General features: G+C 37.2%; 2 protein-coding genes across 2 annotated transcripts; both read left to right on the forward strand.

Moving 5' to 3' along the window:
• Positions 1-793: 793 nt before the first annotated feature.
• Positions 794-17,178, forward strand: LOC107722355 (TBC1 domain family member 14-like). The gene is made up of 12 exons (XM_016530680.1): positions 794-1,114; positions 1,369-1,470; positions 4,782-5,496; positions 6,560-6,686; positions 10,366-10,481; positions 10,696-10,778; positions 10,950-11,067; positions 11,700-11,806; positions 14,348-14,434; positions 14,664-14,758; positions 14,838-14,909; positions 17,122-17,178. The coding sequence occupies exons 2-12, from the start codon at positions 1,431-1,433 to the stop codon at positions 17,176-17,178; spliced, it is 1,617 nt and encodes a 538-aa protein (XP_016386166.1). The 5' UTR covers positions 794-1,114; positions 1,369-1,430.
• Positions 17,179-19,644: 2,466 nt separating this feature from the next.
• On the forward strand, positions 19,645-20,722 carry LOC107722364 (C-C motif chemokine 3-like). Its single transcript, XM_016530692.1, has 3 exons — positions 19,645-19,859; positions 20,072-20,183; positions 20,291-20,722. The coding sequence occupies exons 1-3, from the start codon at positions 19,784-19,786 to the stop codon at positions 20,385-20,387; spliced, it is 285 nt and encodes a 94-aa protein (XP_016386178.1). The 5' UTR covers positions 19,645-19,783; the 3' UTR covers positions 20,388-20,722.
• Positions 20,723-22,927: the final 2,205 nt, after the last annotated feature.

Genomic DNA, 22,927 nt, shown 5'->3' on the forward strand with positions numbered 1-22,927 from the left:
CTGAAAATTGCATTTGCATTTTTTTTTTTTCAAAGGTTTTGGTTTAGTAAGTACATTTGAAGAGGTTGATTTTCAAGTCCTTAAAGGTTTACGTTCTGATTGCAATGTTGTATAACTTTTAATGCAGAACTCTCTCAGTTTCCTTATTGCAATCATTGTGAAGTTTCTAAACCTTTAATAAACATTAGAAAATTCTTATTTGTTGTTTATTTGTGACCGTAAGAGAGTCTGATTTCTACAATCACTAGCCAGATTGCTAAATGTTGAATAGGTCACTTCTAGGTACACATTAAGCTTTGACTCTGGGCCAACCTGGTTATAACAGAATCAGACTGAGGGAAGTGCTTAATCTCCAAGTGGAACTCTGACCTTAAAGACTTTCCAGCACAACTTGTCACAGAAAATGACTTTACAAATACTGTAATTTGCTGTTTAAAGGATATTCTCAGTATTTTCCCTCAGTGCTTAGAGTAGGCCTAATAAAATGTTATATCCTACCCCGTACCAGCCACAGAAAATCCAGCTACAAGTAGTTGCATGTTTCAAGTGCATTAAATCAGTACATAGGCCTATGTCTCTTGGTAGTAGTAAAATTAAAGTATATTAAAAAAAAAGAGGTTGTTCTGACGGTAACATCAAACACAACTGGCTGGACTCCTGGTAAGTAGACTGGTGAATTACTGCTATTTTTGCAGTCAATGGTCAGGCGCATTCATTAAAGCTGGTGTACACGTGACGCGACAAAACTAATAAATCACCGGAGAGTAGGCTACAATATGACACCGCGGGCAGCAGCAGCGTCGTAGTTTTATCGCGTCGCTCAGTGTGTGTACAGTGTACAGGGCACTGGAGGTCACTTCCTGATTTACTGATTGTCGGCAATATGTCCTAACACTTTCAAAACGCGCTGCCTCTCTTTAAATGACAACGTTTTGTGTGCCTGAAAAGCGACGTTACCTCCACAGGTGGAAGTAGCAATCGTTTTTGACTTTATTTGATGCAGACCATCACTTCATTCAGTCGTAGCGCAGGTGGAATTATCGATTCGCATGGTTTCCTGGCACGTTTATATCGGTGAGGATGTTTTAAAATGGCGGAGGCAGCGTCACAACAGGTAAGATACTTTCCATTAGCTTTTATCTCGCTGTTAGCGTTACTCGTGCGCAAATAAGAGTTTAAACCTTTTGCAGTCAAGACTCTTGCCGTTCTGTAAAAGTTTAATGTCTGCTCACCCTAGGAATAGTGAAGTGCACAAGCAAGGCGAAAAGTTTTGAGTTAAGTTTAGAGTGTAGATGATAAATGAAATGCAGAAGTGCTCGTGAAAGCGAACAGTATTAATAATAGTGTTTGATGTGTTGTTTATTGGAGGGTGTGGAGTGAATGTGAGGAGGTGATGGACACACACACATCTTTCCACCTGCGGCAGGAACATGGCAGAAGCAGAGCACACGTCCAGTCAAAGCAATGATGGTGAGTTCAAAGAAACCTTGTAGGCTATGTAACAGGTACAGTCTCCAAGCTGTTTGTTTAGGGTCTGGATCTCAAAATGTTAACAGCAGTATTAGTATTATTACTCATTAGCATCACTGGGTTTTGAGTCATGGGGAAAAACAGGCTACAAAACTAAAAAATAAACTTCTATGCATCACATAAATGGTTTTGTTTAGTCATGTTTATGTGTGTATTTAACTGTGTTTGAGTGTAATCAGATGAAACATTGAAAATGTATTTACTAATTGAGAAATCGAGCATGCACTTCAATGAATGAATGAATGAAAAGAGACTACAGGATAGTTTCAAACTGTTTTTCAGAGCACTTGCAATATTGACAAAGTAAACCTATATTGAACATCAGTGATTACAAATTTACTAAATGCAGTGGCCATTCTGTGTTTCTACAGTTGCTAGTTATGAATAATAGAGTGCAACAGTGCTCGCCCAGTTTTAAAGCATGGTTCCAGACCAGAAGTATTTTTCCCATAGGGATTTTCCTGATTTACTGACTATGAACCAAAAAAAGCTTTGAACAAAAACAACCAGGTGGTGATTCACAACGATACACGTTTTGATTTGAAGCAAAAAAGTATTTGGAAAACAGACAAAGAGACCTAAGATACAAGACTATTTATGTAACGCCTTTAATAAGGGAAAGAACTACAATCCTATGAAGCATTGCCAGTCAAAACAATGGAGAAATAAAAAACTAAACTGTTTATATATATATAACCGATGTGTTTTATGTTTTTTGCAAAATATGCATATTATGCATAAAAATATAAGTAGTTTGAGAGCACACAGGAAAACTGGGGGGGCGGGCGCTGATATTTCTATTCTCTGATTTCTTGGCAGAATCATGCTTAATGTAGATATTATGTTAAAATGTAATATTAGATTTAGGGAATGTAGAAATGTAAAAATGTCTCCATGTTTCGTCCTTATTAGAAATTATTAACTAAGTAGTTTCTAGCAATATTAGAATTTATATTAATATTTTAATTTATAATTAGTCTAATTTAAGGATCAATTGAGGCCACAAAAACTTTTGCAGTAGGGTCTAATCTACAAAGTACAAATATGGACACACTTTGTTCATTGTTCTAGAAATGTTGTAACCATAACTTCTGTAATCTCTGTCATGCAGTCATATTTCCTTAAAAAACAGTATCTTTGGTGGTTTTGAGAAATTCAGAGGATGCTGATTGCGTTATGAGGGATTGCATCAGAGAACAACAATTTCATAGTATTTTACAAGCATTAGCAACACATCAGCTCAAAGAGCCAAGAAGTAGCTCTGTATGATTTAGTTGAAAGAGCTCATTATTAATTTGGATAAAAGAAATAATCGTTTAAATCGGTTAGCTATTTATCTTTGACTACAGGAACACAGAAAACTTAAAACTCAAAGACCAAAAATAATTCTTTGAATTTGAGAAATGTATGGGCTGGGTCACTTCTGAAATTGTGAACGCTGTTATTGTTTAAGGCATGTATTGTTGGGTTATTAAAGTATTGTTGTCCTGTCAAAAGCTGCAGTTACTGATTGCACTTTCAATTGTAGATTTCATGGCTTTGTCAAGGCATGTTCTATCCACAATCGAATATTGGTTTGTAGATTATATGCACATATTTGTTTCTTTTGCAGTAGATGAACAGGTGCACACACCTGTCACACACACTGAACCATATTCAATTGAGGAGGAAGAACCAGCAGAGCTCGAATTCTGTTGCCTCTCCCATTATATTTATTGCATCCGTATCAGGCACAATATAAACATCATCTTTGCCATCTTTTTTGTTTTGAGCTGATGTTCTATTTTCCACTTTGTTTTTGATGTCCTGTTGATGTGCTACTGTGATGTCCTCAGGACGTATGCACCCCAGTCATTCTTCCTCTATCCTCATTAAGTCAAAGAGCTATTTTTGTTCAATTTTGATGGAAGATATTGTCCGCTAATTAAATTATCAAGGATGTTTGAGGACAGCTGTTTCATAGTTGAGCTGGTGGGAGTGTTGATGTGATGTTTCCTCAGGTCTTTGGGTCACATTTTTGGTATGCTTTCAGGTTGCTTTCTCTACTCCTGCACACTTGAGTTTTCATGTCACTCTTATGTAGAGAAGCTGGTCAGTGGTGTGGTGTGACTAGAGGTTGCTGTGCTGTTTTACAGAGGGAAGACTCAGAGAGGTGTTTACCCAGCCATGCACATTGAGTCTTGTCACCCTTCAGTTTACCTGGAATACTGACATATGGGGAATATAGTGTGGGCTGAGACCACAGACCTATCACCTAATGGAAAAATTAACATAAAAAATTGGGCCCAATTACTAATAATATGAAGTCATTTTTACATACGTATTTTCAATAATGCATTGCATTATTTTCAATTTATTATTTTGCGTTTTAGGGTTGAGGGAAATATATATATATATATATATAATTTTTTTTATTACAGTTTAAGGTGTGATTTTCCCTGATGGGTTTCTAGGATACAATTGATTTATTTTTGTCCAAGTGACCCTGAGATAAGTATAAGTAGAGATGGTATTTATTGCAAAAACTGTCTTAAAAACTCTTTTAAATTATTATTATATTATATTGTTATATTATTTTACCATGCATTCATGATTTTTCTTGTTTTTCAGATGCCTTTTCTGCATAAAGTTTGTTTTACACCATTTGCATGCAGTGTCGCACCACTTAAGTCTGGTGTAGACATGGTGTTACAGTTGTCCCAGACCCAGTCTGTCAGTCTTAAAATTACAACAACAACAAAAAAAAATCATAAAATATTATTACATTTTTAAATCTTTATGACCTTAACAATTAAACAGGAGTGACATTAGCACTAATCATTTTAGTATTTATTGGCTAAAATTGATTTACCCAATAAATTTCCCACTCATTTAAACCAAAAACATAAATTTTTCCCCTAATGAAGGTAGTCAATCAGACATTGGTGCAGTATACTGTGTATATTGTGTGAAGATAGAGTAGTTTTATATTGTGTCATTTCCAGTCAAGGTGTAATGTAGAAAGTAGAAAATGTTTTTTTGTGAAATTAACCTAGCAAGATGGAGTCAGCCATTTTTCCCCCCTAAAAATGTAATTTCCATCATTGTCATTTCCACCACAGAATGCTATGAAAATCTGTATGTAATCTGACATGGTGGAAATTACATTTATTGGTTCAGAAAAATGTCGGTTTATTTTCTAAAAGGAGACAAAACAGCCATAAGACTTTTCCTTATAAGGACTGATCTTCTTTTGTTATTTGCCTTTCTAGATTTCCAGGTCTCATCGTTCAGCAACTCTTCACACAACCAGTGTTTGCAGATTGCCTCAAAGCCTGTCACCCAAAACCATGTCAACCATCACATGCCCTCAGACTCTCAGCTGCCACATGTCTCCCTCGGCTGCAAATCATTCACTCCCTTTAATGGCACATGTGATGAGGATCGCAGCAGCTTGGCCTCTCAGGACTCTGGAATCCCCTCCCTTGAGATGAACCCCCCTGAGCACATTCATGCTCGAGTCACCACTGCTGAGCTGGTGGTTCCACCTCCACATGATGATAGTCCAGCAACACTAAACTTGGATATTTCAGATAGCTCCATACTCAAGTCTTCCACCTTCCCACGTTGTGACTTTGATTTGGTACGTCCTTATGGAGCCGGCGGGCTCTCCAGTGCGGCAGGCAAGGGTACTTTGAACCGCAGTGATGATATTTCAATGTGCAGTGTTTCAAGTTTAAGTACTGAGTTTTCTGCCACATTGTCTGTCAGTAATGAGGACTTCCTAGACTTTATGGTTACATCCGAGTCCAGTGCTGTTGTTACATTTGAGAATGAAGATGTCTTGCACCATTCTGACAGTTCACTCTCATCTCCTACTGACTTACACGGCAAGCTCAGCAGCCCTCATAGGCATCCTGTGGGGGTCTCTATACCACATGAGGCTAGACCCAAGAGACTGGGTCCCCTCGCCAGCTTCTTCCACAGGTATCGTAGCACTTGCATTTGTAATGTTGTTAAAATAAACTAATGATTTGTGTAGTATTATTATGCGTATGATTGTGTGAGTTTCACCAAATGTTGCCTTTCAAATAATGTTGCATTATTATTATTATTATTCAACAAGCTTTAAGCTTTTTCTAATGTATAATTGTTTTTGTTCCTTTTATTTTTTAGTTTCATTATACTTTTCATGTGTGCAATTTTCTTGGGTACCCTTTTTCTCTATTGTGTCTGCTGGAATTCTGAATATTTCTGAAGATATTTCGAAATATCTTTTTTTTTAATAAAATATTTATTTTTATATATAGGTTTTTGTATTGGGGTAGCATCCTAAAAATATTATTTCTGTGATTTTTGTTGTTGTTGTTTTGTCTTTTAGTAACAACCTACATTTGCAATGTTTCAATTTTCACTCAATTGTAATCTCAATTTCTGATTATAGGGTATGCTGGTGTTTCTCATCACAAGTGATTTAATATTTTAATATTTTTCTTTCTAATATACATTGTCCTTTTAAAATAAACAGTTTCTTGCAGGCCCCAATTCAGCTATGATATGCAGTACTTGATATAACACTGATATACTTCAGCTTTTGGCCCCATGATTTTGCATATTACCATCATCAACCATATCAGTTTCAGTGCTGCTGAAGCACTCATGTATTTGTTTCACAAGCATTGTGGAATATAAAAAATGGCTTGTAGATCAAAAATGTTGAGAAGCCACTGAATAGCGTGGCCATGTCTCCAAATTGCCTGCCCTTTTTATCTCTGCAACATGGACTTTCTTGAAGCTTTTCTCGATCTTAAAACAGCTCAAATGTTATTTTTCCCCCTTGTGCCTCACTCTCTAGTCTCTACTATAGTGCAGTATTCTTTTCAGTTTCTCTCTTTGGTCTGTGTATTTAGTGAAATTCACATTCGTGGAATTCACATTGCTTAAAAATAGTGAAAATATATGTATTTTAAAAAACACTAGAGAAGGTAATTATCAGTAGATGTAGCTCTCTATTAACTCTGTCCTTTTATTTCTTTTCTTTATTTGTAAGGAGTCTTTTTGCTAAGAGGATGAAGGATACGGGTGCACAGGAAGAACAGAGAGAGCCTGGCTGGAAGCTGTTTGGTAAAGTTCCACATAAAGAACTTGCAATCAAAGACTCCAGGAAAATACAAAAGGTACGTTCACACACCTGCACTCATACAAGATCTTACAAGAAGTCAAAATGCAATGTACCTGATTTTTGAGTGCTTTTCATGTAGTAGGGTTGCACCGAAATTGTGAAAATATAGTTTCTGTATTCAGTGTATTTTTATGATGTACATTGAGTATTGCCCTACCTATTTGAATGTTTAGGCCACATAAATGTGATGTCAGATCCTCTTTAACAAAGCAAGTCCTGTGATGTGCTGCTTTTAAACTAAAGACTGAGATACACTACATAATGGTAGTCCAGGATTTTGCCTTAATTTGCTGTCTGGCGAAGTCAGAGCCAGATTTTAGCCAGTCTGCAGATTTTGGACAGTCGGAGTTGACAGATTTTGCAGAGTGTAGTGTATGATGTCCAGTCTGAGGATATCAAACTTGCTTGATACTTTGAGCCAATTTAAGAACACATTGTTTTTATTTGTCATGCGTCTCTTTGATGTCAGAAATATGCTGGGTAACACTTTCCTCCCATGACCGCTTGAAGAAATGATTTTAACAGTGAAACATTTACGTTTAAAGATTTGTTTATATAAGTTTATGCATGAATCAATCGAATGCAGAGTTATGATATTGTTGTGAATGGGGCTTTGTTTCCTGTGTACAGGCCTGCTGTTTGCTTTAGGTAATTTGAACCCCCTGATTCAGCCTCCCCGTGTCCATCTAGATTTCATCCACATCCAACTCCTGCCTTTATCTCTTGCTTTTGTTCTCTGCAGCTGTAATGGAAGATTGGGGTATTGGGTGACAGGTTTAGAGCTGCTGGTTTATTTAGGCTCTAGCAGTGGCTTATAGGAAGAGATGAGTTAAGATTAGCTTAAAGTGCCCCTATTATGCCATTTTTAAGGTTGCTAATATTGTTTTCTGAGTCTCCTAAAACAGGTTTACATGCATGCAAGGTCAAAAAACATGTTAGTTTTCTCAAAAAATAGATTTAATTTGACCTCATTTCTAAATGATTTGTAAACGACTCGTGCGAAGCAGTTCAAAGAATCAGTCTCTCTAAACCCCTCCTTTCCGTGAGCCCTCACTGCTGTGATTGGTCAGATGGCGCAGTCCCTTGTGATTGGTCCAGAGCCGTACAGAGATTGGCTCTGGATTGGTTTACCGCGTACAGCGCGTGTTGGAAACAAAACGCCCATTGCCATGACGGAATGACAGCCCTGGAGACTTGTCAATACATAGAAAAGATGGTATCGATTGTACCTTACCAATTCTATCTGGAGTCTACCTCCAAAGAACGACCGGAGCAAAGATGGTATCGATTGTACCTTACCAATTCGAGCCGGAGTCTGATGATGAAACAGTTGAAGTGGCTGATAGACAAGAGACTGATTCGCAAGCACGACTGGAGCAGGACGTTTCTCAGTGGTAAGTGTCAAGTGTTAACAAGTGGGCGGACATTATGCAAATGTGTTACTGCATGACGTAGAGCCGTAACAGAATAAGATTCGAATTCCTGACGACTCGTTTAGGCGATTGCGAGCCGACTCCTTTTAAAAAATTTTTTATATATATATAGACAACTTATCGTGCACTGTCGGCTTCACAACTTTGCAGATAGTTTGTTCACATACAGCTACATGACACACTGCATGAAAGGTAATAATCGAAAAGACATAATAGGGGCACTTTAATATTATGCACTTCTTTCCTGCATCAGTGCTTTTGACTTTAAATATTGCAATATTCTACCTGTTTGTAGTCCCTTAAAACTTTACAACTAAAACAAGCAAATACTTGTACTTGTACAAAGTACTTGTTTTATTTGTAAAGTCTCAAGAGACTAAAGTGGTTAGTGGTTAGAATGTTCCTTGTTATATTTTATTTGAATCAGTGGAAGCTCATGAGAACTGATGACACACAGGCCACATAAAGCAGATTATTTATCATCTTTGTACATGACTCAGACATGCACAGCGGAGCACAGAGTGCACTGATCACATGAGACTGCAGTGCAGAGAGCCTTGTGCTCCTAATAGCTGGAATCAGTTAGTATGCCTGTAAATCATGGATCCTCTCTCAGCACTGTGATGATGACGAGTAACATTAGCATTATGTACACACACACATATGGACACAGCAGGTGCACGGGACAAGGTCTGATCCTCTGCATCCCTCTGATGTAGGGCCTCCCAGTTGGGTGTGTGTTTGTTAGGACGAAGTAATAGAGAGAAAGAGGGCAAGGAAAAACAGTGTCAAGTAACTTAGCAGGAGTGAGACAGCAATAACAGCAGAGGAGCAGGAGCACAGTAGAATCATGCTACTGTTTCTCAGGGTGTGTCCCATATTCCTTGCGGTCTTCTGCCGCTGTGCCTTGCCTTTCGGTCTACAAGGGACTTAAGCTGTATTATTAAGAAATACAGCAATGGTGTAGAGTGTAGTGTCTGAAACGCTGGATTCTGAATGTCTCAACAGCACCGCAGCGTTCATGGTGAGTTCATATCGTTTTCTGTCTGATGAAAAAGAAAAGGTGAGAATGAGAAGGAAGAGAAAAAAGAGCATTTGAATGGAGGAAATGACGTGTACATGGTGTTCATGTGTAAGCACATTTGTGTGTGTTGGTGAATTAGACTATATTGTTGTCCTGTTTGTTTGGTTTGCTGTCCCTCTTTCACTCTTAAAACCAATCAGGAGCTTCCCGTCTAATCTTACTTAATGTCCTTTTCTTATACACATTTGGCTCATAGTTGGAATGTAGGTCATTTTGTCTATAGTTTTATCTCTGAGAGAGTGCAGTGCAGGGGCAAATTAAATATTTATATTCACTCATGAGCGATAGTGTGTGCTTTCTGACTGCATAAATAAAACAAAACGTATTTCTTTATCTTCGTTTTGTTCAGATACACAGATTTACTTCAGAATTACTATTCAGGGTGTACAGTGTGTGACATGAGACTTTGTAAAGAAACTCAAATGCTGTAACAGGAGCAAGTTGTTCTTATTCCATTTGTGACGCATTGTGTTTGCAAAGAGTGTTATTTTTCACAGTTCCTGCTTGTTTGAGAACTTCTGCTTCCACTTGTGCAGGTTGTGAAAAGTATTGTGTGGCAAAAACCCTGGATGTTAAAAACTTGTGAAAGCATTAGTTCCACAAAGTTCTTATGTCTAAAACATTGAAATGTATTATTTAGCATTTTCTTGAGGATTAGGCCTCATTGCCATAATCCAAAATCATCAGTACAATATGGGGAAAAAATGATTTAACAATTTTAATTGTAAAGTGTAATTTTTTATTGTAGTATATGTTGTATTGTTTTTCTTTTAAGCAGATTTCATTCAAATATTACATTATAATAATATAATAATACATTATATTGCATTAATCAGAGTTAAATGGAAAAAAATGACAAATGGAAAAATCTCTTTAAAAAGTTTTTGTTGTTGTTGCGAATTACCTGTTTTTTTTTCGTTTTTTTTTCGCCCAGCTGGCCTTGAACTGTTTGAAAGTGTATTGTTTGTTGTAATTCTTTGGACTATATACAGTGTTGGCTTTTGCTTCTCATGATTGAAATGTGTTAACAGGTGTTTTTTATCATAAGATAATTTATATGTTTGCTTTATTATATTTTCATTATTTTATAGATTCATAAAATGTGTATATATTTATTGTAAATTATTTGTATTTATTTATTTTTTTTATTTTTGAAGGAATATGAAAGGAGTGGACAGTCAAGCAGTTCCATATCTCCCAATAAGAATGTAAGAAGGAACCTGGACTTTGAGCCACTTTCAACCACAGCCCTTATACTGGAGAACCGTCCAGCGTAAGTGTTTTTGTATATCTCCTCCTGTCCTGAAACCTCTCATTCCTGTATTGTCCTAAAACACACAAAAAAATTCCATCTTGCATGCAACGTTATACCATGCAGCACAGTAGATAATGAATAATAAAGGAGTTATAAATGTAAAGTGTTTTAGAATGTTTTCTCTCACAGATAGTAATGTATCTGTTGACAGTCATTATGTATCTGTGTGTAGGAATCTTCCTGCAAAACCTGAGGAAGAAGCCCAGAAACACAGACAAGAATATGAGGAGATGGTAGCTCAGGCCAAGAAGAGAGGTGACTTTTTCACACATTTGTTTGTGCCTGTGTGTCCAGTTTTGTGCTGTAGAGGGCGCTGTTGCAAAAGCTGAAATTGAATCCTGTTGAAACACATTTCCATTTAACTTCCGTTCCTCCTCTCTCACTACGTGTGTGTGTGTGTGTGTGTGTGTGTGTGTTTCTGTGCAGAGCTGAAAGAGGCCCAGAAACGGAAAAAACAACTAGAGGACAGGTGTAAACTAGAGGAAAGCATCGGCAATGCTGCTCTCACCTGGAGTCAGGAGATATTACCCAACTGGCAAAGCATGTGAGTCTGCACACAAAAATCATTGACACAATATATCACACAATCAAATATTCTTGACATTCCATATAATTAAATAACAGACAATAGATCAAAGAAGAGCCAAAAACATATGGGATGATATTAGACTCTAAATGATTAATAGATGCATGCACAATTATCCATGTACTGCATACATTTTATACATGTATCTTACTAAACACAAACAAATGCCTTTCAATTTGAGTCTGTGTAATTCGGGATTAAATGATTGTGCAGCGATTTGTACAAATAAAGACTATTAATCATTTAGAGTCTAATATCATCCCATAAAAACATTCCAAGGAGTAATATTTGGCAAGAGATGTACTGACCAACTAGTGAGAGACATGGACTAGAATTTAGTGCATGTGTACTGACATGTTGAGCTTAGGTGCTCATGTGAGCAATGTGTGTTTTAATGTGTGTAGCTCTTATCCTTATTATGTCCAATGATCTCTCTGCTATCCCTGTGAATAAAACATAAAAGTGGCTGAAAGTCCAAAAAGGAAATAAACAATGTAACAATTAAAATATGCTTAGAGAAAAAAATATATAAACGCAAATATATAAAAATGATGACTTACTTCACTCTGTCCTTCTCTTCACAATTCCAGGTGTTCATCTAAGCGGGTGAGGGATTTATGGTGGCAGGGTCTGCCACCCAGTGTGAGGGGCAAAGTCTGGAGTCTAGCGATAGGCAATGAACTAAACATCACAGATGGTATGAATGGGTTTTATGTGTGCTTTATCACACACACCTCACACATACTGGATAAGCACATACAGGAAAAGATTACTTCGGACATAATTTTTTAAAATTCCAAATGTATGGATAAAAAAAAGAATGTTAAATATTAAGTTTTTTCTATTCTTTTAAATGTGTATTTTGTGTGTAATTTATATAAATCTCTTTGTATTGTGGTTTTGTTTTGTTCATGGTGTTTCACAAGCAGCGTCCTGTGGTTTGATGTGGTTTGATTAGTCTTTAAGTTTAAACTTTTTTTTCTCCGGTATTATTTTTTTATTAACAAAAAATGTAATGTCATGTTTTAATGGTAAAGTTGAGCGTGTAGGACTTGATAGTACAATCCCTTAGAATAATCGGCACTTTGTTGACATCTTGAGTGGAGAGTAGGGGTAATCACTACATTGGGGTCATCAGGTGGGCACCCTCCTTCCTCTGTGTTTCATTGATAGGCCCACGACACCTCCAAAGGGCTCAACAGCAACACCTGGCATCCCAGGTGCGCTCCCCTCTGCTTCTACTCCTCTAGGTCATTTTGCAGCCCATTTGGGATCCTTCCTTTTTAGCCACAGCCAGTTGCTGCTTCGCTCAGCAGCCTCTGACAGCGACCTAATGGCTTGTCGTAAGGCCTGTCCTCTGACTCCCAACCCCTTCAGTAGCCTGGTTGTTGCCGTGGCTACAAAACCTCTGCACCCAACCTCTACGGGGAGCAACTGTGTTCGCCAGCCCCGTTGTACTGCTTCAGTTAATAGGTCTGAATACTTCAGCCTTTTATGTTCATTTGCTTCACCAATTGCAGCCTCCCTTGGTACAGTTAGTTCCACGATGAACAAGGACTTTTGTGAGGTTGACCACAGTATTAGGTCTGGCCTGAGGTTAGTTGTAATTATCTCAGGTGGAAAGCTGAGCTTCTGGTCCAGATCAACCTGCATTTTCCAGTCCCAGGCAGTGTCCAGCAGGGTTGTTTCTATTTTTGTAGTTGGCTTTACTGGAAGCTGTCGTGCTCTTACGAAGGTGGTGGCTTTTGAGAATCCAGGCGTTGGAGGAGGGAGGACATTGGTGGTGATTCTTCTTCCCTGCAGGATAATCGCCAGTTGTCTCAGAACCTGATTGTGCCTCCAGGTGTAACGTCCTTGGGAAAGACTGGTTTTGCAGCCGACGAGGATATGCCTTAGCGTTGCTGGGGTTTGACAGAGAGGACATGATGGATCTTCTCCAATCCATTGGTTTAGGTTCTTGGGTGTGGGGAGAACATCGTAGGTGGCTTTAATGATGAAGTTCAGTCTGCTTCCTTCCATCTCCCAAAGATCCTTCCAGGTGAGTTTACGTTGCTCCAGATTTTCCCAATTAGTCCACTGTCCCTGTTTGGACTGCGAGACAACCTTTGTGCATTTCTCTGTCTCCTCTTGCTGCCGGACCTTGGTTACTATCAGTTTACTCCTCTGGGCGGATGTTGCTTTGTACCATATGGGTCGGCTTGTCCCAAGTCCAAAACCCCCCTCATCCCTGCTGCACCTGTCCTACAATGTCTCCATGCCTGAGAGTGGATTTTGCCTGCTGTATGGCCTCAGTCAGGGTCCACTTGCTCCCAGTTGCCAATCTGGGAGCAGCCGCTTGTATTATAGCATCTTGAGACTCGGTCAGGGTCATGTCCAGTCTCACTTTGGTGCACTTGAACTCTTCAGTGAGGCTAGAGACGGGCGGTTCCAGGGCACTTTTCCCATATAGGCCGATATTGCTGAGGCATCGCGGGAGTCCAAGCCACTATCTTATATAAGAACTGACTGTTCTCTCCAGCTTCTCGATTTTGGTAATGGGGACATTATATGCATGGTTTAATGGTAACGATGTTATATGCAGTAATAACCATGCTTTTGTGGTTGTTTACTGTGAGAACTCTGCACTGAAAACTGTTGTGGTTTAATTGTTTTTGCAAAAGTGATCTGTTGTAATTGAGTAGAAAAGTAAAGAAGGTTTAATTGCACGAATGGTGAAAATGTTGAATAGCAAATGATTCTGAAGACTATGATTGATTATGGGAAGTTAGTTTTACATTATTGTTTAAACATTGCCTTTATTTAAACAATGCAGTTACACTTACACTTTTATGAAATTTGATTAATAAGAACAGTTACATGTAATAACCAAACTGTATCACTAGGGGGTCTCATTGCAAAGCATATAGTGGTTTTAGATTTACATATGTAGTGCCACAAAGCCGTTTGCACCACGCTTTTCCATCACTTGATCTTTTATTTGTGCGTCAATCTATTAAATTGCTTGGTATATGAAACCATGATCCGCACTCACAAAAACAGTCTTCTTTTTACATTTTATTATACATTTATCACCAATAGGGAAAACCCACAAATCTTTTGGCTCAAGGCCTTCTTCAGTGTGTTAAACCCAGTATCCTCTGTTTTTGTGAGTGCGGATCATAGTTTCATATACTAAGATTAAAGTAAATAAAGTGAAGTAAATAACACATTATTATTTGTGTGTATGTGTTTTAAACAGAGCTGTATAACATCTGTTTGGCAAGAGCCAAAGAAAAGTGGAATGCCTTTGTAGCCCCAACGGCTGCTGCAGAAACGGAGAGTGAAGGTGATTGTTAGGCATTTTTCATTTTCATTTTTCCAAGTACATGGTTTTTCTCCTCTCTTTTGCTGGAATAACTTCTTTAATCTCATATAAAACATTATTTATTATACTTTTTTATTTTATTATCCTCTTTTTATTTTCCTTTATTTCTCCCCTTTATCAGCAGCTTTCCTTGCTGTTAAGTGCCTTTGCTTTAATGCCCTTTTGTAACTAATTATTGCTTATTTTTCAGATGCAGGCTTGTCTCATGCTGATCGAGAGGCCAGTCTAGAACTGATCAAGTTAGACATTTCCAGAACCTTTCCCAATCTCTGTATTTTCCAACAGGTAGGGTGCATTGTTGTTTCTGGAGTTTTATATCATCTGCTGACAATTGTGTCATCATATTTTGGGGTTTTATTTTCAGGGAGGCCCATACCATGATGTATTGCACAGCATTCTGGGAGCTTACACTTGCTATCGTCCTGATGTGGGATATGTAAGTCTTGTTTATCCAAGTGATGTCTAATGTTTTTTAAATGTGCTCTGCACCACTGCACTGTTTACAAGCGAAACCCCTCTTAATCCCTCTATGACCCATATTTCATCTTAACCTCAGTTTGCTTGAGTATTGACTCGTACAAAGAGATGTTCACAGAGTTAAACAGAAACTGACAGAGATGCTGTGTCGTACAGCACTAGATGTGGATCCAACCCCGCCCCCTGGATCTTTCTTCTGCAGTGAGGGGCTACTTAAAAAGCCAAGCCCCGATTTAAAAATAGAGAGTGCATTTTTATTACTCACGTGACAAGCGCGTATGCGAATGACGTCATAGGCTATAATCGATTATGGTCTATTACTGCCTCTGTGCAGAATCGTCCACGTCCGCATGGCGATGCAACGATTAATTTCGACACCCCTTATATATATACAGTATATGAGCAATATCACTCTCGTACTCGAGCGATATCGGCTCTATATCAGCATGGCTGTGATTAGGCCAGAGGCAATCACAGCCGCTGATATTAAGCCGGTATCGCTCGAGTACGAGAGTGATATTGCGTTTATACAACAGGAGAGAGACCGCGAAGCTAGACGTTTCCTTATATTAACTAACGTACTCTACGAATCCAAATGAGAGGGAGAGAGACCGCGAAGCTAGACGTTTCTGAAAGTGAAAGTGACGTAACATGTGGCCAGGTATGGTTACCCATACTAAGAATTAGTGCTATGCATTTATCCCATCCAAAGTGCACACACACACACCCTACACCTAAACCTACCCTTCACAGAAAACTCTGCATTTTTACTTTCTCAAAAAGCTTTTGAACCCATGGGGACCTCAATTTAGGTCCCCACCGTGGCACGAGTCCACATGAGTCTGTGTGTATTCAGGTTTAAAGGCACAATATGTACAATTTTTTAATTAAAATATCCAAAAACCACTAGAACAGTGTTATATATTTTGCTGACTTGTGTACTTAGAAGACGACAACTCCCATGATTCCACACTCAGTCACGGCGTCATCAAACTACGCCTTTGATTCTTTGTTTGTTTTGAATATGCGCCCTCTAGCGGCGAAAAATGACATATTGTGCCTTTAAGTCCCCACCATGATATAAATCTGTACACACACACACACAGGTTTGTTTTTGTGAAAAGTGGGGACATCCCATAGGCGTAATGGTTTTTCTACTGTACAGACCGTATATTCTATTGCCCTACACCAACCCTACCCCTAAACCTACCCCTCACAGGAAACTTTGTGCTATTTCAGATTTTCAATACACTCCATTCTGTGTGATTTATATGCGTTTTGAAAAGTGGGGACATGGAGTAATGTCCTGAAAAGTCACCTTCTCCTTGTAATACCTATGTCATACCCTTGTCATTATACAAATGTATGTCCTCATTTGTCACAAAAACGCGCGCGCACACACACAGTACTACCATTCAAAATTTTAGGGCTGCTAAGAATTTTTAAAATGTAATTTATTTTAAAGTCTCTAATGCATCCCAAGGCTGCATTTATCCAATCAAAAATACATTAAAAAATGTAATATTGTGAAATATTACATTCAGCAACCATTACTCCAGTGTTCAGCATTATTTGGTGCTCTTTCTTATTTCTTTGAGCTTTACAACACATTTCTCATTATCATCAATGCTGAAAACATTTAAGATTTTTGTGGAAACAGTGACACATTCTTTCAAGATTCATTGATGAAGTTTAAAAGAACAGGTTTTATTTAAAATGGAAATCTGTTTAATGTTATACTTGACTTTCTTTACTGTCATTTTATGATCATTTAATTTGTCCTTGCTAAATAAAGTGATCTGTTTCTTTCAGGACAAATTTTACTGACCCCAACATTTTGAATGTACGGTGAATATACAGTGGATTGAGAACCCCCCATATTTCACATTTTATGTTGCAGCCTTATGGTAAAATGCTATTTTTTTCCCCACACTTCATAAACTGTAGTGACAGAGCAGACACTAGATTGTAATAACTCTGTAAATGTATTAAAAACTGAATTTAAAAGCATTTTAGCACAAGGCTGCAACAAAGTATGATAAATGAATTATATTTTAGTTAAAAAAGGATTACATGTTAATAAATAGCAGAGTGATACAGTGCTGTTCATTATTTTAATTGCGTTTTTACTTCACTAGTCTTATTTTTTTTTCATTCTTTTGTACCTCTAGGTTCTTCAGACTTTGCAGAAAGGACAAGACCGTGGCAGTCCGCTACTGAAACGCTAAGGATGCAACCTCATGTCTTCTCTTCCACCTCACAGAGACTGAGAGAGAAACTCATGTTGACTATCCATGGATACTCTTCATCAGAGAATATCAGTTCCAGTGGCCACTGTATGTGTCCTCTTCCATACAGACTGATGCCTGGGAACACAAACTGACCTCACAGGGCTGGAACAGAGGCAACACATCACATGAATGTACACTCCTGACTCTGTTAGGTGTGGCAATGTGAGTTTTATTTCATGTCTCTGTCCTCTCATTACTTTCTTTTCTGCCTCCCTCAGCTTAAACGAGACATTTCCATTTAAGCGAAATAAAATATGTTTTGCTGTGGTTTTCTGAGGTTGTTTTTATTTGTTGTATGTTTTCTCCTGTGTTGATTTTTCCATTGTTTCTAAGACTTATTGCACACTGAACTATTATTTATTCTACCTCTTACTCCCTGTGTCTGTAATCTGTGTTTCTGTCTCACAAATGTCTTTATTCAGAGATTTGAGTGGATACTGAAAGATACTGCTGTGTTCATGGTATTGTTACTGGATTCTCTGTCCCTTTTTACTTTTTTCTCTTTTTTTATAGAAAGTTTTTGTGCCAGTCCAAAACCAAACATTCTGGAATACCAGCGTTTCTGAAGTTCCAAAGTTTGGTTTCAATTCATGCTTACAGAACAGGACTTTAGCATAATAAATGTGGCTTTAACATTGTGGTGCAGCTTGGATCTCATGGCGGTTGAAGTGTTGAAAAGAAGGTAGATGAGCGATTGAGTAGGAGTACGAGTTCAGTGATGATGGTGGTTTTCAGTCATACGGCTCGTCGCAGCATTATGCTTGACATCTCATATTGTCTTCATTAATAACAGAGAAACAAGCCTCTCTAGATTTTGCAGTAAATTATTCCTGACATTCAACGCTTCATCAAATTGAGATTAAAATCAGATAAAATTTATAAAATACCATGTTATAATACTTAAAGTCTTTACTTGTTTCATGTAAATAACATGCACTAAACTGGCCTAATTTTTGGGACCATAATATGTAACGGCAATAACAGCATTTTTCACTTTTTTTTTTAAGTTTAGAGAAGTGAATGTCATTTTGGTGAATGTTTTTCACTGAGAAGTATTGACAGTATCACGTTAAGCATTCAGATGCTTATTTATTATATTGATTAGAAATCATGGAAGTTCATGGATTATTATTTTTGTGAGGAAAAAGTGCTCAATTTCATATCCTCTCAGAGAGTGTAAGTGTGTGTACTGTATGTACACACAGTAATATGTAAACAAGCTATGAAGGCACCAGAATATTGAATGGCACTTGATATCTTGCACACTCCAAATTAAGTTTATGTTGAGATCTTATCAAGATAATGTGGTGAGATTTCACTGCTTTGTGATCACTGTGATCGAAGGAAAACCTCCCACCTTTTATGTGGTCTAAACCACACTACTGCAATAAGCTGCTTTGCACATTTTTTTTCTTTTTCATAGATTTTCACTGTCGTCTTTACTATGCTCTCTGCTATTTCATGTTTTGTTTCTTGTTCATTACCATATAGGAACCCCAGGAACTTGTTTTGTGTTAATGTTGGCTGTTTTCATTATAATCCGATTATTCATTGCCCTCAATTTTAAAATATTTTGTATATCTGGGGGACACACACCAGGAGCTTTAAGTTAATGGCTTTTTATTTTCGCCTTAAGTCCAAGGTTTTGAAATAACTTGCATATCTCAGAAAAAGAACTTAAAAGACTTCATATGTATCCAGTGCTTTCAGCTGTTTGAGTTCATGTACAATAAAAGGAGTGAATACAATCTTAATTGTAATAAAAGAGGACGTGTGTGTGTGTGTAACATGAACAACTTAATGGTATGTTGTGAGTACTTGAGTGTGCGCATCATCATAAACAATTCATGCTGTTCAAAAGAACAAAGGCCATCCAGGAACACAGGATATGTTGATAATGAAGTAGAGTAATGTATTGTGCAATGTGTTTAATGTGGGAATTGACAGAATTAGGATGTGCAATGCATCTGTGCCCACATATGACTAACTGGCCAGTCCGAACTATTTAATGTGAGCTTTTTATTCATCTGTATCAACACTGTATGAACATTGAAACGTGTGCAGACTGTGTGCACACTTGAAGCTTTCAGATGTTATTTGAGCATGCACTGATGCAGCTCTCACAACCCGCTTTGACCAATCTCTGTTCTTCTGTGTTTGTCCTTTTGTCCAAAAATGCTGCCTTTGCTTTCGTTGTGTCAGTACAGATGATATAGTAATAAATAAAGTTGTATATATTCGTGTTCTATTGCCTGTTCACTTCATTAGTGTGCACATTGAGAATAATGGCACTGAGATGGTGAATCATACATGAGGTGCAGTTTTGCTACATGAAATAACCACAAAACTGTTTCCTGTAAGACTTATGAGCACTTTTTTTTCTGTTTTGATCGCAGTGGAACATTTCTCTCCTATAACCTGCCCCCTTACCAAAACCACACTCGCCCCCTCCTCTTTTACCTTTTAAAACCCATGGTAAAGTTTGTAGGACATTATCCTCTTGATATCAGCGTTATCTCAAGAAGAAGAGCCGTCTGCAGCTATGCGTCAGTATTGTCTTTGTCTTTTCATTGGTCTTCTGGCGGTTGCATTGCTTCAGTCCAGTGTAACGGGCAACAGTAAGTCACCCGAAAGCTTCATTATTTATTTGTTCAGTGGTGTGAACTGACATTTATATATATAAAAAAAAAAAGGCTTTATCACTGTTGTAAAGCTCATTTCCAAGAGTGAATTAGTGACCTAATGATTTTTCTACAATGAGCAATTTCTGTTAACATTTAGGTGATTGACGTCAAAATATTTATTACATAAATTATATTTTTCAACACAGATGCAAATTTACCATCTGAATGCTGTTTTAATTATCGTGGGAGAAAAATCCCCATTGCTAAAATTGATTCCTACATCGAGACAAGAGTGGAATGCGTCAAACCTGGAGTCATGTGAGTTTTCATTTGTCATAATAATTTGTCAAGACTGTTGAATGGAAATCTATTATACTGTGTATAATGAGCTCTGTGTGGAGTAACTGATCTTTTCCTTCTCTCAGTTTTGTCACAAAGAAGGGTTATCGTATCTGCGCGGATCCTCAGCTGAGCTGGGTGAAGAGTGCCATGAAAGCATTCGACGATCGTGATCTTTGGTGATGATCAACATGCTCACAGGAACGCTTTTGTTTGTTTCTTAAGTGAAGTATTAGCTCAGTAACCCTCTTCCTGTAATGCTCTGTCATTCTTTTCATTGTTATCATGTGAGGCATTATGTCAAGTAAATGCATTGTTTTGATGAGCTTAGTATTTCTTTAACATTCTGCTTTAAATGCTAAACCAATTGTTTTACCTTTAACTGTAGTGTTAATTTTACTGCAAAATAACACATGTAACCAGACAACAATCACCCTGTTCTTACCAGGATTACAGGGATGATTTATGATAGCCTTTTTTATGTGTAGACTGAAAAAATAAATTTGCTTTTGTTTTATTCTGTGTAAAAACAGTTGTCTTTTACAATGTTCTTAATTCTAATAAAACAGAACACAAAATGTCTTATGATGAATTTTGTTGTAAAATCAAAAGCATTCCTCAGTTTTACTGTACATCAGAAACAACGGCATAACAGAGCTTATTCAAAACAAGATAAAATAAATCAAAACGGTTTGACTGACAGAAAAAAAAAAGGTAATATAAATGGTGACACAGAACCAAATTAACTTCAGGTTCTCTTAAGGCAACTCTTTAAAACACAGTTTAATATTTGTTTAATGTTTTTACTATTCATTTATAATAATAAATATATGAAATAGGCCTCTGGCCCTCTTTTGTCATTTTTTACCGAAAAATTTTATATTTTGAAATTGTAAAAATCTTAGCTTCATCGGAATGAGACGACACTTGGTGACTTTTGTCACATTAGCAATATAATGTGAACACAAAAAAAATCATGGACATGATTCGGATATATTAAAAGGTATTTATATATATATATATATATATATATATAAAAAAAAAAAATAGTCACACTTGACTTCTTCGAAAAATTTGAAAACTGAAAAAAGTGTGCAGCAATCAAGGGGTGACTCTCTAAAATATCAAGAGTGCAAAATAGACACCCACACACGCACACACATATACATATATACACAGAAATGAACTGGTAAGACTTCAACAGAGCAAATTTGGAAAATGTGAAATAAAATCAAGAAATTAAAAAAAACTCAAACAAAAGAGTCTCTCTCTCTCTCACACACACATAGAAATGAACTGGTAAGACTGCAACAGAGCACATTGTGAGAATGTGAAATAAAATCAATAAATGAAAAAAAAAATACTAAAGTCTTGCTTTCTCTCTCACACACACGAACTGGTAAGACTGCATCAGAGGAAGACCGCTTTTATTGAAATAAAATCAATAAATCAAATCAAAAAATCCAAATGTGATTCTTATTCTCTCTCTTACACACACACACACACAATTTGTTTATAAAACAATCACCTTTCCCCCTGCCTGCTGCCACAGCTACTATAAGATCATGGATCAAATATTCTCCTCCAGTAACCACCAGTTAAGACAGTGAAGACCTGGGCACAGTTAATTCTTCACCAAAATGTCAAGAAGATACACTGTTCAAGTGGCCCTGGAACACTTGCTTCAGTCAAGTGAAAATGAAGAAAGTAGTGAACCAGATGACCCTTCTGATGCAGAGGAAGACTTTACAGAGGCTGACCCTGATTTTGAGATCACGGAGGAGCAGCATTCATTTGAGGATTCAGAGGAGGAATGCCCTGAGGAAGATCCAGATTTTCTCTCTAAAAATGGGGAAATACTTTGGAGTTGGTCTCCTCCACCACAAACACCAGGAAGAGCACGAGCAGAGAAGATCATCAGAAAGACACCTGGGGCCTCATTTATAAAATGTTGCATATAAACCGTCTTAAATTTGTTCTAAGATCATTTCTCAAAAGTGCTTAAGTGCGATTCAGAGAAAACGAACGTGCGCACAAAAGCATAATTATTTTATTTGATTTAATAATGTGTAATTATTCTGTGGACAAACAATGTGTGTGTGGTTATATTTTTTTCTATTGACTATTATCAAAATTACTACTTCTAGAAACAACAGTAATAATAATAATAATAATAGTAATTATAAAACAATGAGGTTTCCAAAAGTAAGAATAAACTACGAATTAAAGTAAAATTCAGTCATGTTATAAAAAGGGAGCCATCCTACTTTTAAAATCACTTGCTATGACAACTAATAAAACGTTTAGTATCACGAAATTCTTGAAAAACTTAAAAAACATTACTGAGAGAAAATTTTGACTCTTCATATCATAATAAAATAAATTATTACACGATTATGGTCTCCGGTCTGAAAAAACCTGCATGTGATTTGGCATTTCTTTATATTTACACAGTTTACTAATGCTGCTCAAATGTGTCGGAGATGCGTTTTTTTTTTTCTATTTTACTCATTAGTAGTAGGCTAAAACAAGACTTCGCAAGTTTTCTTGTAAAATAAAATAATATAAAAAAACAAAACAAAACGAGGAATAAACTGTGTACAGAAAGCGAGTAAAGAACTCTCAACATTAGGCTACTAAAAAGGTCAGTTTAATCTCGCAAAAACTCCCGTTAATAAAAAATCTGACTACACTGCACAATTAATCTCTTACTCTGCTTCTTT

The sequence above is a fragment of the Sinocyclocheilus rhinocerous genome, unplaced genomic scaffold, assembly GCF_001515625.1.
Source record: "Sinocyclocheilus rhinocerous isolate Xijiao unplaced genomic scaffold, SAMN03320098_v1.1 scaffold1115, whole genome shotgun sequence".
Taxonomy (NCBI): Eukaryota; Metazoa; Chordata; class Actinopteri; order Cypriniformes; family Cyprinidae; genus Sinocyclocheilus; species Sinocyclocheilus rhinocerous.

Bases quoted from the DNA above. Each gene is read 5' to 3' on its own strand.
- LOC107722355 (XM_016530680.1), top strand. From the start codon at position 1,431: ATGGCAGAAGCAGAGCACACGTCCAGTCAAAGCAATGATG. The intron at 11,068-11,699 runs GTGAGTCTGCAC...TCACAATTCCAG, and splicing joins TTACCCAACTGGCAAAGCAT to GTGTTCATCTAAGCGGGTGA. The intron at 14,435-14,663 runs GTGATTGTTAGG...CTTATTTTTCAG, and splicing joins TGCAGAAACGGAGAGTGAAG to ATGCAGGCTTGTCTCATGCT.
- LOC107722364 (XM_016530692.1), top strand. From the start codon at position 19,784: ATGCGTCAGTATTGTCTTTGTCTTTTCATTGGTCTTCTGGCGGTTGCA. The intron at 19,860-20,071 runs GTAAGTCACCCG...TTTTCAACACAG, and splicing joins GTCCAGTGTAACGGGCAACA to ATGCAAATTTACCATCTGAA. The intron at 20,184-20,290 runs GTGAGTTTTCAT...TCCTTCTCTCAG, and splicing joins TGCGTCAAACCTGGAGTCAT to TTTTGTCACAAAGAAGGGTT.